The 15749-nt window shown below is 36.8% G+C and overlaps 1 protein-coding gene across 2 annotated transcripts in view; it reads left to right on the top strand.

The window, feature by feature from the left end:
* The window catches only part of LOC140743362 (homeobox protein caupolican), a 134269-nt gene extending 124374 nt beyond the window's left edge, over positions 1-9895 (top strand). For both annotated transcript variants that reach the window (XM_073074538.1, XM_073074539.1), the window contains exons 5-6: positions 5101-5683; positions 7962-9895. In XM_073074538.1, the coding sequence (XP_072930639.1) occupies positions 5101-5683; positions 7962-7965 (587 nt within the window). In that variant the 3' untranslated portion in view covers positions 7966-9895. The remainder of the gene's footprint in view (positions 1-5100; positions 5684-7961) is intronic.
* The last annotated feature ends 5854 nt before the right edge of the window (positions 9896-15749 follow it).

The raw sequence follows: 15749 nt of genomic DNA, 5'->3' as shown, positions 1-15749 counted from the left end.
GCGTCATTTTGTAACCCATAAGTGTGCATTGCGAATATTCTCATTCCGTTGTAGTGTAATTTGACATGCGAGTGCGAGTGTGAATGTTAATCGATGGTCGCTACTTCGGTTAATATTGTTTTAGTGAGTGCGTGTTGTTCCATGTTGAAACAGAGCCGGTGTTGCTGAACGTTTAAAATTGCTTTAATTTTGTCGGTGTATAAATCGTCGAGTGAATTGGCATAACCCGGCCGAGGGCCGGAGGGTGTGCGGGTCCGGGAGGAGGCTGGGGGGCGCGAGGGGGCGTGTGACGAGAGGGGAGGCTGGTCTCAGGCGTGTAACTGTGCGTAACCGCTCCTCGCTCCCGGATTTCCTATTCGTAGTAAAGTGGGCGGCGCCTGGGCCCAAATTTCATATAAAGGTCCTTCCGTTCATAGGTACAACGGGCCGACGTTCGGAGGTCGCATTCAGCTTGTCTGACGATCTGCCCTACTTCATGTTCTTGCCAAAGGATTTGTCGAGTTCGTGGATCGTTTCTTTTATGAGGATATTCCGTTGAAACGTAAGTAAGTATGGCTTTGGGGGTTTATAATGTGTTCCAATTGAATATCGAGCCGTGCCGCCGCGGCCTTTGTCATCGTTTGCTTCTTATGTTTTATATATCCGTGACGAGGTTCAACAGCTTTTTTGTGAATGGGATTTGCGTCGGTGACAAAAATTGCCCCGAATCGCGTTAGATAATAAAATGCAGACGCGGGGCGTCGCGGGAATCGTACGGTGCTTTTAGTCTCGGCTGTCAACAACATAAATTATAAGTATGCATTGTTGCAATAAAGATGGTTTGGAACGAGTGTTTTCATTGCAAACTTCACGGATTTAATGGAGGCGAGGGCGTCACGGGTAACGCTCGACATACGTCGCCTAATGAACCCGACTATTGTTGGGACATAAGAGTACTCAATTGGCAGTCGACTACGCCGCACTTACCGCCAGCAGCGTTAGGGTCATAAAATGTTCATAATGAATGGAATATTCGAGATGCGTACGGCAGCGGCACTTCGTGATGATTGCGGATTATGGGAAACTAGAAGGTGCATCTGATTATCATATTTATGTAAAAGCATCACAAACGTATTTCGTTAAATAAATAGGCGCCTACTCGAATAACTCACCTATATTGTTTATGAAATAATTTACATATTCAGACCTAAGCATAACTAAATTACAATTTGTGTCGAATATGAGTAGAAAACTAATTACTTAAAACGATATGAATAATATAAATCCTATGATCCAAATCGGACTATAAAAGCCTGTACCTACTATGTAATTTTTATCTATATTATTAAAGTAATTAAAATAAACTACGACGTAGAATTGTCTACTATATTACAATTCCGCGTATCGTTATGGAAATAGAGCTACTTGTTAATACGTAGAAAGCAATTAGTATGAAATCTTAGACAGTCATTTTTCCTATCAGATTTCTAAAGATTAGGTCGGGAGATACATATCGATATATTTATAGATCTGTGACAGAAATTACTGTCCATTCCATCACTCTATTACTAGAGTCAAATACTACTTAACCGACGTCAAATTCAGACGATAAAAATAATTTATTTTCTAATTGCTTTGGCTAATACCAAGCAGTAATTTGTATAAAGGTGTTTTTCAGAACATCTATTAAAGATGTTGTCATTTATAATCTAAGACAAATATCACATATTAGATACGTAGCTACATCCGTATTTATGTATGTAGGTATATGAAAAAAAAAACTGAATTTTAAAGTAACAGTACCTACCCTTAGTATGAGGTTTTACGTTTTTAAAAAATGACTGTTTTTGTATTTGTTTAAGTATTTGCCCATACATTTCCAATCGCCCCCCTAGCGGACTGTATCAGAACTGATTGGAAATGTATGGGAAATACGTAAACAAATACAAAAACAGTCATATTTGTATAAATGTAAAAACTCATACTAAGGGCTCATGAGCTATATTTCATTGTTTGCAAAGTTAGATACATAAAAATCGGTTACCTAATTTCCCATTTAGAATAATAACAATGAAATTGAACATCAAATTGGGTTTCCTAAATTACCGTACGAAATAATAACAAGGCACTTCCAGTCATTACACATTAGCTACATTTCCCCTTTTGATTGCGACAAAAAAATCGCAATGCCTCCCCACTTGTATCCATTCTGTGGGATTAAGGGCACGTGCACACGAAACGAACTTTGCTATAGACACTAAGGGTTACGACATAACCCAATGATATATTGTTTTGAGTCGATTGCAGAGGCAGTGCAACGTTTCTACGACTCACAATATCTTCCCACGTTTATAAAGCAATATTCTTTGAACAATTTATTATTCGGTAACATGCAGATATATAAATACCTCAATGTATGTTACTATCAGGTTGGTGAAATAATATAAAAAACAAGCTTAATTAGCGTTTATTTTAGCAAAAGTTTGTGTGAGTCTGTCAGGATTGAACAGATGTCTCGCTTGTATACGGGTAGTTGAGCTTGATTCCATACGGGTAGAGCTATTTAAAATTTCATACAGCCGTACGTAGTTTTCTGAAAATACGTGAGTCGTGCTATACTTCATCTATTACACCATATAATTGTGGCCCTCAAAAGTAATCAACGGTCTTACTTTACATGATTAGAACACCATTGAAAAATCATACTTAAAAAGTCCGTTCAACAATTTTTTGACAGAGAAAAATGTCTCAAAGATACGTGCATACATTTTAAAAGTTACATATACATTGAGTACCTATTTAATTTACCCGTATAATCTTTATCCCACATTAACTTTAAGAATGAGATTGCATTAAACAACGCATGATCCAATCTAACACAAATGGGACACGAGATGCAACATTAACGTGATCGAATTAATCCGGTCACACATCCCCGCCACCCATTCCGTAACTAACCAAACAAACCATAATATTCTATTCGACATGCATAACCATTCTTTTACTGATATGTCAATGTTCGCGACGTGTAATATATCATTTTAAGTCAGCAAACAAACCCGATGTAAAAGCTTTCACACGCGACGCCGACGTCGGCAAACACCCAAACTATCCCGCTAAGCCACTCATGAATAAAAGCGTCGGACCCCACCAATAAATGTTAATTTTGTCGTAAGCACACGCATCGCAAACAAAATATTAATCCGGTGAGCGTTAATGGAAAATGAGAAGAAATACAAACAAGTGTTTCGGTGCGGACGGTTCGAGTAATAAATTGCAGTGACCTCGGCTCGAGTGCAGCGTGGGGGGAACGAATGGGGACCCTACGACGTTTTTATTATGTCTTTTGCCCCCGGCCTCGTGACTAAAGGGGAAAACCACTCGTAGAAGTGCAACGCGCGGCGTGTTACGATTTCCACGTTTCCCTAGGCGTCCCGGCGTTCGAGCGAAATCAATCCTTTGCATATCCCAGGTTGAGTCTCGCTTTAATGCGACTATGCCCGACGGATTTCCGCGAGAGCTTAAACTATTTTAGAAGCGAACAACAAATTGTCGGGGATAAAAGCTTTTTTTTTGTAGGATTAACGAATAAACATGATACTTATACAAATACACAAATGCTAGGTTAGCTGTAAGACACTTAGCTGTAAGTGGTCGTTGGCCGTGATTGTTTGTATCGAATCTCATACAGTATATTCTACCACTTAATCACTTAATCACTTAATCATATTAGACGCATATCTATGCCCAAGACTATATCTAAAAGCTCCAAGAAGAACTTTAGGAAAAAAATCATTGAATACGATAAAATCAAGTTTGAGAGGACCAGAATAAAAAAATCGCACTTTGTCATTTATTAGAAAAAAATGCCGTTAAATCAATTCTATCTTATTCAAATTTTTTAATTATGTAGCATTGTTCATCTGTTGTAACGACACCCTTATATTTTCTAAAATTATTTGATAACGTATCACTAATCTCTATTCAATAAACATAATCAAATCCCAGTGACATCGCCAACCCCAACAATTTGTAAAGAAATTAACTTAACGAACACATTACTCGAATACACAGAACGTATTACTCGAATTAAACATTACGAAATCGTCCTATTCCCGCTTATCTTCCGCCTTTGTGGGCCTTTATTAGATTAATACAATGAAAATTAAAACAATTTGCCGGATAAATATCTTCGCGCGGAGTATCAGTGGCATCCCTATTTTATCCCTAGTGAAGGGCAACACGGATAACCCCTCTTAAAAGCTAGGAGCAGTCAGCATTAAATGGAATAAAGCGAATGAGTCGAGCGGTCGCGCCTCCCGCCCGATGCTTTCGGCTCTCTGAATTTCATTAGACACCCCGTGCCCTCCCGCGCCCCCAAAAGCCACTTTACAACGGAAAATGGTATTATGATAATACTTAGAACCTTATAAAATTTCACTGAATAAACATTTCTGTGTAATTGTACAATAACACCACATTTTGAAACGAGTGAAACGTTCAGTTCAAGTTTATTACAAATTCAAGATTAATTTTATTTAAGGCCCCAAATTTATACTTTTTCCCTGGATATTCCTTATTTTCCGCAATAAAATGTATATCTTTCTTCGACTTCGATGAGGTAAAGAATCCGAAAAGGGCGACATAGAGTGGACTAAAAGCGAGGTTGACCATTAATTGTGTGGGTCGCGGCGCACATTCCACTGAGAAGAGTGCGGTGCCGCGGGGCGCGTTGGGAAATGCGAAATAAATGCTCGGCTTAAACACGAAAGGGATCGAGCTACGCCCGCGGCAGGGGTGTCGCGCCCCAAAGTGGTATTTTCACTTCGCTAATCGGATAACCACTTAACGAATGGGTCACTGCACGCCAAACGTATTTTCACACGACTTCCCCGAAGGGAGTCGAAGATTCAGCTTCTTACGAGCCAAAACTTACGTTTGCCGCGTAACGGTCACGTTAGCAATACGATGTGTATCGACATATAAATAAATACTTTAAGCTCTCTTTATTCCTGTCGTGTCGGTTACGGCGAGGGCCATTGCGACTAATCTGATTGAGATGATGTACGCCCACGCCTGTTATACGTGAAATATGATCGGTGGATACGATTATCTTTACAGATGAGGAGCGGAAAGGAGACGAACTGCTGCAGGGCATGCACAACCAGTTGCTGGGCTACGGGATAAAGGAGGAATCTAAGCGAGGCGGCGACTGTGGCGTGCCAATACCGGCCTCAAAGCCAAAGATCTGGTCTTTGGCGGACACGGCGGCGTGCAAGACGCCACCACCGGCTGCGCAACCGTGGCCCCAGCACTCCTACGGACCGGGCCCGGAACGCGCCTCGGCTGATAGCTCCAACGGATTTGCGTTACCGGCCACGGCAGCGGCAAGTCCTGCCAGCGGCTCTTACGGCCGGTACGGGGGCTTCCCAGGCGGCCAGTACGGGGGCCAACACCCCTGCGTGCATCCGGCGGCCTTTCCCGACGTGCAAACAGATACGCCACCGCAGACACCACCTAACATGAAAGTTCCGAGCGTTGCAAATCCGCTTGGTAGCGGTGGTGGCTCCGGGTACTGCTTTCCTCGGCACCAGCAGTCGCCCCAGCGTGACCCCTATCACAATCCCCACCACGCCAACAACCACCAACCTAACCAGCCGCATCACAACGAAGGATCGGCCGCCTTCAAACCCTTCTATAAAAGGTTAATATTACTTTTTATTGTATTCACATATGGTAGGTATACTTAGTTTTCCTGCAAAGTAATTTAAAAACCCACGAATCGCTTTTTCTCAGCCGTCTCGATTTTAGAATTTATCAGTTATTCACCGGTGAGATACTGATTGATTGTATAAACAAGTAGTGCACAGGACTCGTATGTAAATGAGAGGCAATTGTAAATGGAGGACGTAGTAAAGATATTGAGAGAGCCATAAACAGAGATGCGGTTTAGTAGCGAGACTCGCAGGGTGTCATGTCGGTAATTGAAAACAATGGAGGTTCGTCGAGGCGGAAGGGCGACGAGGCGAGGGCGGCGAGATTGCAATCTTGCGTCATTTGTCAGTGTCACTGCGAGGCAACGCACACCTACGTGCACTGCTGACCTGCCCAAATTAGATCCACCATGATGCGCACTTGTATACGCGGGCGCCGATCGATTATTCAAATATGCAAACGTTATTCTAACTCTAGGAATATAAATCAGCTAGATTTAGAAAATATAATCAATCACTTCCCTTTTATAATATCAACGCCAGACATAATAATACCTGTTTTAATAAAAATAATGTAACACATATTTAAATAATTGTCACTATCGATCAGTATGCCAGACGCATCTAACTGTATTTCGATTTTGATATTCCTTTACAATTTTCATCGGTACTAATTTATAATCAAATTAGATCCCAATTATAGAATAAATCTATTTAAAAACATCCACAAAAACTCATTAGGATCTAGTAGCGTTTTATGGACATCCGGTTCGCGAATTGTAATGTGGGGCTCACGTCTGAAACCGACGGCCACGTGAAGGTGAAATCTATTCCCCATCCGAACTGTCGCATATTTCTAAGAGTCATCAAAGAATTTCTAAGAACGGTCGGAGGCATCCTCGCTTCATTACAATAAATCGCGACGGAGACGCCGCCGCACACGGTGGCTGCGCGAGGAATTCTGTTTTAACCAAACGCTCACAAATTCACATCTATAAACTTTTGTATTATTTTCGTTTTCACGCCTTTTTGCCCAGCGAATTCTTTGACGCGAAAATAACTCCTTATCGCGGCATTCCTTTAAAGGAGCCCAAAAAGAATGGACCAAAATCGACAGTCCTTGTTTTCGACTTAAATAACATACCTGTGTCGTTTTTATTTAGCTAAATAATATCGCTACCAAATCGATCCCTTTAATACATTTCTGAAGGACTCCACAAGGATTTAATTTATTCTCTTGAATTTATCCTGTCATTAATTTTAAGTAGACTCCAAAGTGTATTTTAATTGAACAATCTGTGTTAGTATTTCATTTAATTAATATTTTCAATGGCGAAATAATCCCAAATTATTGTATAGAAAATATTGCAAAGTATTCTTTAGAAATAATACTTTATTAAGACGGTACTCTAAAAGTAAGAAACGAGATCAAGACCACCAAAGAAATTTAAATTTCGAATAGTTGTTGCTCTTTTATTGGTCAAAACAAAGTTTCAATATAATGTTTTATTCATCACCTATCAAAAATGCTTGGTAAACCATCAATGCAGTTGTAATCCGGACACACCCAGCTCTATTTCAATTCAGTACGTCTCATTTGAATAATACAAAGCAGGAATTGTTTTAAAGACAAAAAACTTTAATTTATGAATGTACAATGAGTATTGTTCGTAGTGGATAGGAACGCACGGCAGCGGCTGCAAGGAGCAGCAGATAACGCACACGGAGCGTGCGTGGGCGAGACCTCAATGGGCCCTCTTCATTCACAACACTACCTCCGCATTAAAGCCGCTTTATTTTTTTCCCTCGACGCCCTAATCTTTTCTCTTATCTTTTGATCCTCGGGTCCTTCTCTGTTTCATTCAGTCGCGAGTCCGGCTAACCTGCTCGACTTCTTTTTTCATTGACGCCGTACAAAGCTTAGATGACCGCGGGCGAGGTCGAATTTTTATTTCTTTCACATTTCGGTTTTCCGGTCCGGGCGATTCGTTAATAAATTCTCAGATAATGAGACTGAACGTTTCGTCACCTCGTCTCGATTGGTTTGGACTTTTTCGTTTTTCGGCCGTTATGTGTGAACGCGGCGGAGGGCTCAGTCCGACGACACACCGATAGAATCGAAACGGCTATCGGGATGAGCGTTGTTTTTTTGATAATTTAAATACCGCTATTCTTTTTAGAGACCTTTATTGACACGAAATATATGCCCCGTTCCACAATGGGACGTCGGTTCCCGGCCGATATTAAACTGAATTATTATTGTTTCAGGTAAAGCACGTGATGGCTGGGTCACAGCGCACGCCGACAACCGCTAGGGACTATTAAATATTCACAGTGGCACAGTGGCAGTGTTTCGGGTCTTTAATCAGATCGACAATGCAAACAATGAAGTACCCCCGTACTCTGCTGAACTCGTCTGAAAGCACTATGTATAATTATTGTTTGTGCGTTTAATATTCAGTTGGGACAACGCGTAGAATACTTATTTAAATTTATAAGCACATATTGTAACGATGTATAAAGTGATGCGAGAATTTGTACTTAAAATTTAGTTTCATGTGATTTAGATATCGTCGATTGTCTTTAGTACTTAAATCAATGTATGAAATCAACGTTGCTCAGTATTTTTGTAGATTTAAGAATATTATGGAAATAATGTTATCCAAATTATTTATAATACCTAGACACACGAAAGCGCAATTATGTGTTAAATTATACTAGCCATTGGTTTTAGTGAATTATTGTAAATTAATACGTTGATGTGCTCTAGTATTGAGCGGGGTATCTTAAGGCGTCGTAATAAAATTTTGTTGTTGTATAAGTTCTTCCAATTATTTTTTATTATGACGATTCCTTTCGAGCAATATTCGTTGAAGTGGGATAATGTATTTCTTTAGGGTTAAGTGTACATTGAATAGAAAACTTAAACTGAATACACCAGTGAGTAATAGTTATACCTACACGTACTCAGTACCGACTATTGTTTATTTTGTTAAAGAAATCTAGATGGATAATCGATCAACGGTCGTCGATTTGGTTATTGTTGTTGTACTTGTATATAAAATAAAGTTTTGTAGATTTTATATTTTTAGTTTCACGAGATGTGTACAAAGTAATTAGTATCGTTTATCCACATTCGATGTTGTGCGCGACACTTCGAAATAAACTTTATAAATATTGTTTAAAAGTATTATTAGAATACATGTACATAAATATATTCTGAATAATATTTTATTTTTAAATCGATCGCAGTCAGTCGCAGTATAATGGGTGCAGAATGATACCTACTGATAGGACTTATATTTTAGTCATGTCATTAATAATAAGGGTTGGACAGAGTGGTGTTTCGTATGGAATTGTTTATTTGGTAGATAGGTAATGGTTTGACTCAATTTGCTCTCGTAATTACGAAGAGTTGGTGCCTACCTAATCAAGCGGTATTTGTTGAGTACTATTGAGGATAATCATTTCAAGTACTACCGGTTAGCAACTCTAACATTTACTCATAACATTAATGTAATTCAAATAAAATAGAGTAGATATCGCAATGCAACGAAAGAACTAATTATTCAATAGATATAATCACTTAATTTGATGTGTAACAACCATATTTTAATCAATCACCATAAAGTAGCAAATATTTAAGTAATTGTTGTATAAATTCGACACTATATTCGTCACGGTTAGCAAATACACAAACGAAGGTGCTCAATGTTTTACTCTCTATATTTAAAACCAGTTTGCACAGACGGACGACAGATAAGGTGGCCGTATGGGACCCTTTACCTGTGGCTCGGTCCCTGACCGGTAGTACTGATAAATACCGACTGTGAATGAAAACTTTGGATAAACACGTTCTGTAGAGTCGATCGATGATAGATTTTTTAAGGATAATTTATTATTCATTACCAATAAGCAGTCTTAGCAATAAACACTGATTTACCGCAATAATTGTACTGTTAAGTCCCATTACGTAGGTCACAAGTCCGAATTAATATATTATCTAGAGATTTTTCTCGAGGCTTGCTATCAAATGAAAGTGGAACAACTCATAGATGAACATTACAATGTGACCAAATCGAATACACTCGCTTAATATTAAATGTTCTATATAGATATTTATAGAATATGTACCTATTAATTATTATAATAAATAAAATTATGTAACGATTGTAATTAAATCTTTATTTCAACAAAATAAATTTCATTTCAATTAACCTATTCCTCATCCCTATAATTCATAATATATTTATGGTTTATTACATTACTTTCCTTAATTAGATAAAAGAGTACAGACGCAGTTAGTCTTTTGATATGATTTTGATTTAAAAGCCCCAAAATACTAGAAAGGATTATTATAGTTACAAAAAATAAGATAAATAAACAGAGGAGAAGAAACAGTCACATAGGACCATTCCGACAAAAACAAATGTACATAATAGTATAAACAATATTTAATTCGAGGAAACACATGAATAAGAATTACATCAACAAATTTGGTTGCAAATAAAAAACAAAGGAAAATAAATATAGAGTACCTATAAGTCTACAGTCGAACTCCATAACTAAGTATTTAATCCACAATCCCTTATACCACTTGAATAAAATTAAAACAATGAGAGTCCTCAAGAACCCGATAAAGGTTCTTTAAAAATAAAATGGGTTGGAGTCGATAATGAATCGGTAAAAGTCGTCGGTTGCAGAGGGTTGTACCCTCCCCTTAACTCTTAAACAATGCTCTGGGGTTAATAAAAGGACCGCTTTTTTCGACTTTAAAAGTGGTATTAGATACCCCACTCGTTTCTCAGGTTCGTGATTTAGATTCATTTAAGGAAACGTAATTAATGAGGTCATTAGAAATACTTTGAAGACAAAATGGGCTATTTACTTAATTGCGGTAGAGAATACAAGATTTTGTTAGAAAAGGAAATATCAAGTCTTTGATAAAGTTGTTACTCGTAATAACTAGTTTGACATCAAAATACGTAACCTGTATAGATAAACTTCATATTAAGATAACAAAACACAAGACATAACACTTAAAAGTAATGGACGCATATTACGGATTACATACTTACAAATAGATATGCTACATGTATTAATGTCGGATACAATTATATAAAGAAGTATTATAAATAATTATAAATTTTCACAGAAAGCAACAACAGAGTTGTTATTTTAAATTGATATAAATATTCATATTTATAATAGACTGTAATCAAAATAAACAGAGAATAAAAGATAAATAAACAAAACCTCAATTCAAAAATACATTCGCTAAGAAGATAAACTTCTCTCGCTTATTACACTCGAATAGACGCAATAAAATGAGATCGTTGGGCGACAAACAAAACGCGACTACGGATTTACTTAATCAAATCCGTAACTACGGCAATTGAATCCGTAATAAAACCGCCATTGGTCATAAAACGGTCATAAACATTGACAACACAAATAGCAGCTAATAATCCACGGTACCAATCAATATATTTTATAGTTCGCCTACCTTTATGGAGGAGCAGAGAGCATCGCGGATGATTGCTTCCATAAAATTGTTTGCTTAATTAGCTAAGGCTATTCAGATTATATGAGATTGTACTGTTACTCTAATCAAGCTTTCAAACTACGAGATACTCTAAGATCATGAATCCTCATTCATTAATTTAATTGATATTCTTGTTACGTTTAGTTAAATCGATTAAACATTTATATTTAATACTTCATTTCGCAATTGGATTAACATTTCGAAAGTTATTGCATTAACTACTTCCATTAATATCTATTTCTTAGTACATTCTTTTAGTAAGACCTTAACATATTTGATACGATTTAAACACGTTACTCCATCTACACTTCGGAATCCTTTAGATCCTAACGTATAGTTTCACACTGTCAGATTTTAATCGGCGGCAAGTGCAGTGGCATCAGAAAGGCAGTCAGTCTATCATCGCGTTACAAGCTTCCAGTAACCAACGATAGATGGCACACCTGGTTTAAAATTTTCGTTTTGCCAATACGTAGGAGAAAATTACTCTGGGTATACTTAAGAAGATTAATTAATATATTTTATATATGGTTATCATATCTAAGCAAAATAAGTAATATAACTTACAAAACTTTATTAAAAGAAGCAAAGAATGTACCTAGTAAAATTTAAACGACACGACAACATTTTAAACTTGACGAAAGGACTTAAAACATTATAACATACAGCGTTTATTTCATAACTTTCTATGGATACAACAAATCAAAACGGAGTCGTTCGCCCAAAGCTTCAAACACGGTGGGTGTTTTTCCATCGATTCCATAAGATCATTTCGCGTAACGTTCGTGTTAACGTTAGGCGCGCTGATAAATATTTCTGTCTCGTCTCAGGTTAACCTCACGAGAGAAGCGCGTCCAGTTTGCGGTCCGCGGTCGGAACTTCGAATCGGCGATGCACCGTCAACCACCCCAGCCCGCTTCGAGTAATTCAAATATTTAGATTTTCAACGTCGTTTACTGCTTCGTGAATGTTATTCCGCTATTGTTCGCTCGGAACGGCTTATTGCGAACGCGAGCTGAGTGCCTTTTTTAGGCTTGTAAAATTTATTAGGTGTATATAGCAATTGGATCGGGCAATCTATGGAAAAGTGTAATACGCTCCGTAAATATTAAATTAACTTGTAAAAGTCATTTTATTGAAACGCTATTTTAGAAATTATTGTTATTGTGTGTACGTTATATTATATTAATAATAAATGTTATTCGATTATGTTGCTAACGCGCCGACAAAACACTTTTATCATTAATGCGATCTTCAATAATTGCATTTAGTTCCGTGCCGGTCTCCTCACAAGCCATTTCGCTAAGGACTTACATACTCGTAATTACGGACAATTTGTTACGTTCATTGTCTTATCACATCACTAACAGCGATCAAACGCAATTTGTTATCGTTATTAACAAGTAACACTTTACGATCGGCTTCGTCAAATCCACCTGCTACGCCTAAGGTGTCAACTAATCCCTTCAAATTTGGGAAGGGAAATTTATTCATACCCTCACATTTATCAACTCTGCTCAGTTTTTCACATATTCGCAAAAGCTATCGCTGACCTCCCTGCCCTCCTTGCACCCTCTACAGTATTTTCAATTTTGACCAGACGTCGTCTATTGATATTTGAGAAATTGATTTAGGAAGGGACCAACGGCATAGGGAACTATATCTTCAAATTGAATATAATTATACATTCAAGGAAAAGTAAATGTTCAAACGTTTATTTAAGTCTTTAATAGGTACGAATATTTTAATGGACTTCTTGTATTAGAGCTCGTCTCTTATCATCAAATTTGTTTTAATGATTGAATTTATTGATTTACCTAGTACATAAAACATAAACATAATATAGGTTCCCCATTATTTCATTAACTTGTATGCATAACTGCAATTTACCAAATAATCTGTAGTTCTAGGTATATACCTACTTTATGAATTATGATATTTGTGTGTAATACTTTGTATTTAAATAATAATAATTAATTATATAACATTATAATATTTTTATGTATACGTATTGTATGACGTATTATATTGATAAAATATGTATATGGAGCATTTTATAAATACATTTGATTTGATTTGATTTACTTAGAACACAAAGAAGAAAAAAGTCTCAACGGAAGTACTGGCTCCTTAGCACTCCTTTAAAATAAGAATAATATTGACAACGTTATTCAATTTTTATCTTGCACCTTTTTTAATAAGTAATCTATTTAATTTTTGTTTACCAAAAATCGAAGTTTCAAAAGTTCTAGGCAAAGGCATTTTCTAGGCAAGTGAGCTGAAATGATCTAATGTTGAAATTTTCTAGGAATAACATTTGGAAGATTGATGATTATGTCTTAATAACACGCGCATATCTATTTGGCATAGAGTACAAAATTAGCTCTCCAGTAAAAACATCTCTAAGTAGTAAAAAATTAGATACATATTTCTTTCTGATGTAGGTTATTATGTAAATACATATCGTATGTTAGCCTTTTTTAATATCTGTAAAATAGTAGTGTGGCTTGCAAAAACAAGGGATTGTGATAGGTAAATTGTATCACGCACTGAAGGGGCGACGTAGTGGACATAATAAATCAAATTATCTTCCCTTTCGGTACGGTTCTTTTTATTTTAACTTGAGAAGTATGTAAGTTTAAAGTCCAAAGTATTCATTATTGGTAATACTTAGTATAAGAAAAAATATTATAGCTGACAATTTATAAGTGTACAATTACATGTACAAGATCAAAATATTTCATTTTTCTTCAAATTGATTATCAAATACTATTAGGTAACCTATTAGCTATTATACCTATAAAAGTAATATTATAAACGGCACATTTTGACTCAAGATTATACTTGTAATGTAATTTACACCCACATAAAAGAAATATCTTACCTACGTATATAATGGTAGGTACTACCATTGCTACGTATATAAGGTATTAACTATTTTTACTAAGGTAAAATCATAAATACGCAATCGAAACAAAACAAAATACATTGAAAATATACAATTCAACAAACATCCTTACAAACACCCCATTATAGTTAGCAAACATCGAAAACAGAAGGGTTCGCGAGCGAAATTCTATCACGGCTAGAAGGGTCTCGGGCCCAGGGTTGCACCTTGCCAAACCCAATAAATCAAACTATTACGTAATACGGCCCTGTATGCATGGAACCCGAGCTTTCTTATTTATTACCGCACTAAACAGATTCTATACGATTTACGAGATGCCGACCGAATGCATAAATATTTTTGCAAGGTCCGAATTTTGTGGAACCAAAATGGTTAGTGCACCTGATGTTATGTTATTAATTTAAGCTGCAGTTTAGGCAGAGTTAGTATTTTTTTAATAACATAGTAGTAGCAGACGAGTATGCAGTCCACCTGATGGTAAGTGGCTACTGACGCCCACAAAGGGTCCTACCACCTTTAAAAGTGAATACCAGTATAATGAGTTTCGGTCTCATTAAGGTGTCCGAGGTTGGTAGGTTTTGTAGGGCCTGATTTTTTGATGTCATGTGAATTTTTACAACAGAGACAACAATAGAGTTCAGTGTCTGCCTAATATAAAGTGATTAGTATAGCCCATGGACAATGCACATCCGTACCTATGTAAATGCATAGAAACAGGGGTGCAAAGAATCTAAATAATAATATTACCATATGTCTTTAAATTTATAGAAACAGAGTACCGGACACAGCCAGTAGGTATCCAATTATTATGTGATGGACATTTCAAGAATGATAGCTTTATTTTAATTAACAAAAATATCGTTTGTGAATACATAATACTATGGTACATTTAACTACTTCAACGTACAAATTTAATGTACAAATAATGTGAATATTATATTAATAAATTACATTAGTAAGCAATTATAAAATTCAATTTGCGCATTATCTAATCTTAATGCCGAATACAGAACATTAGAATACTAAGAAAGTTACATTAATGTCAATGCGCTATCTAGGACAAACATAACAAGGAATGAAGGACACAATTAAGATAATATTATATCATTTAGGTTTCTAAAGGCAGGTGTATTAAGGTTACCCCATAATCAGTAAGGGGCATGGCAATGACGTACAATGTGCACATACTTTCTACGTTACAAGTTAATTAACGTTATATGTATAAATTTCGAAGGTGGTAGAACCTTTTGCTGTTTGACTTAGGCGGTATCACCGCCACACGTATTTTGCCTATAATGGCAATGTTAAGCGCTTTGGGTTTCACTTTTAAGAGTGTGGTATGGGACATAACCCACCCTGAAGGTTAGGCGTTAGGGACAGCAATCATCTTTGGTCAAAGTCAGGTATGAATCCAGATGTCCATAGGCAGCATAGCAGTAGCAACATAGGACCAGACGGACTTCAAGCAGATTTTCTACTCCAATATTATAAAAAAAAAACTTGTTGGCATAGGAAAGCCGCGGTACAAAATAGTGCTGCAATCCTTCGGATCTTTTTGCAGTTACCGAAATATGAACGTGTATGATAATTTTTTAAAAAACTT

This window comes from Epargyreus clarus, unplaced genomic scaffold (genome assembly GCF_041222505.1).
Source record: "Epargyreus clarus isolate Ecla_fem2 unplaced genomic scaffold, WU_Ecla_fem_2.2 ptg000007l, whole genome shotgun sequence".
Lineage (NCBI taxonomy): Eukaryota > Metazoa > Arthropoda > Insecta > Lepidoptera > Hesperiidae > Epargyreus > Epargyreus clarus.
This window is presented reverse-complemented; position numbering and strand designations above follow the sequence as displayed.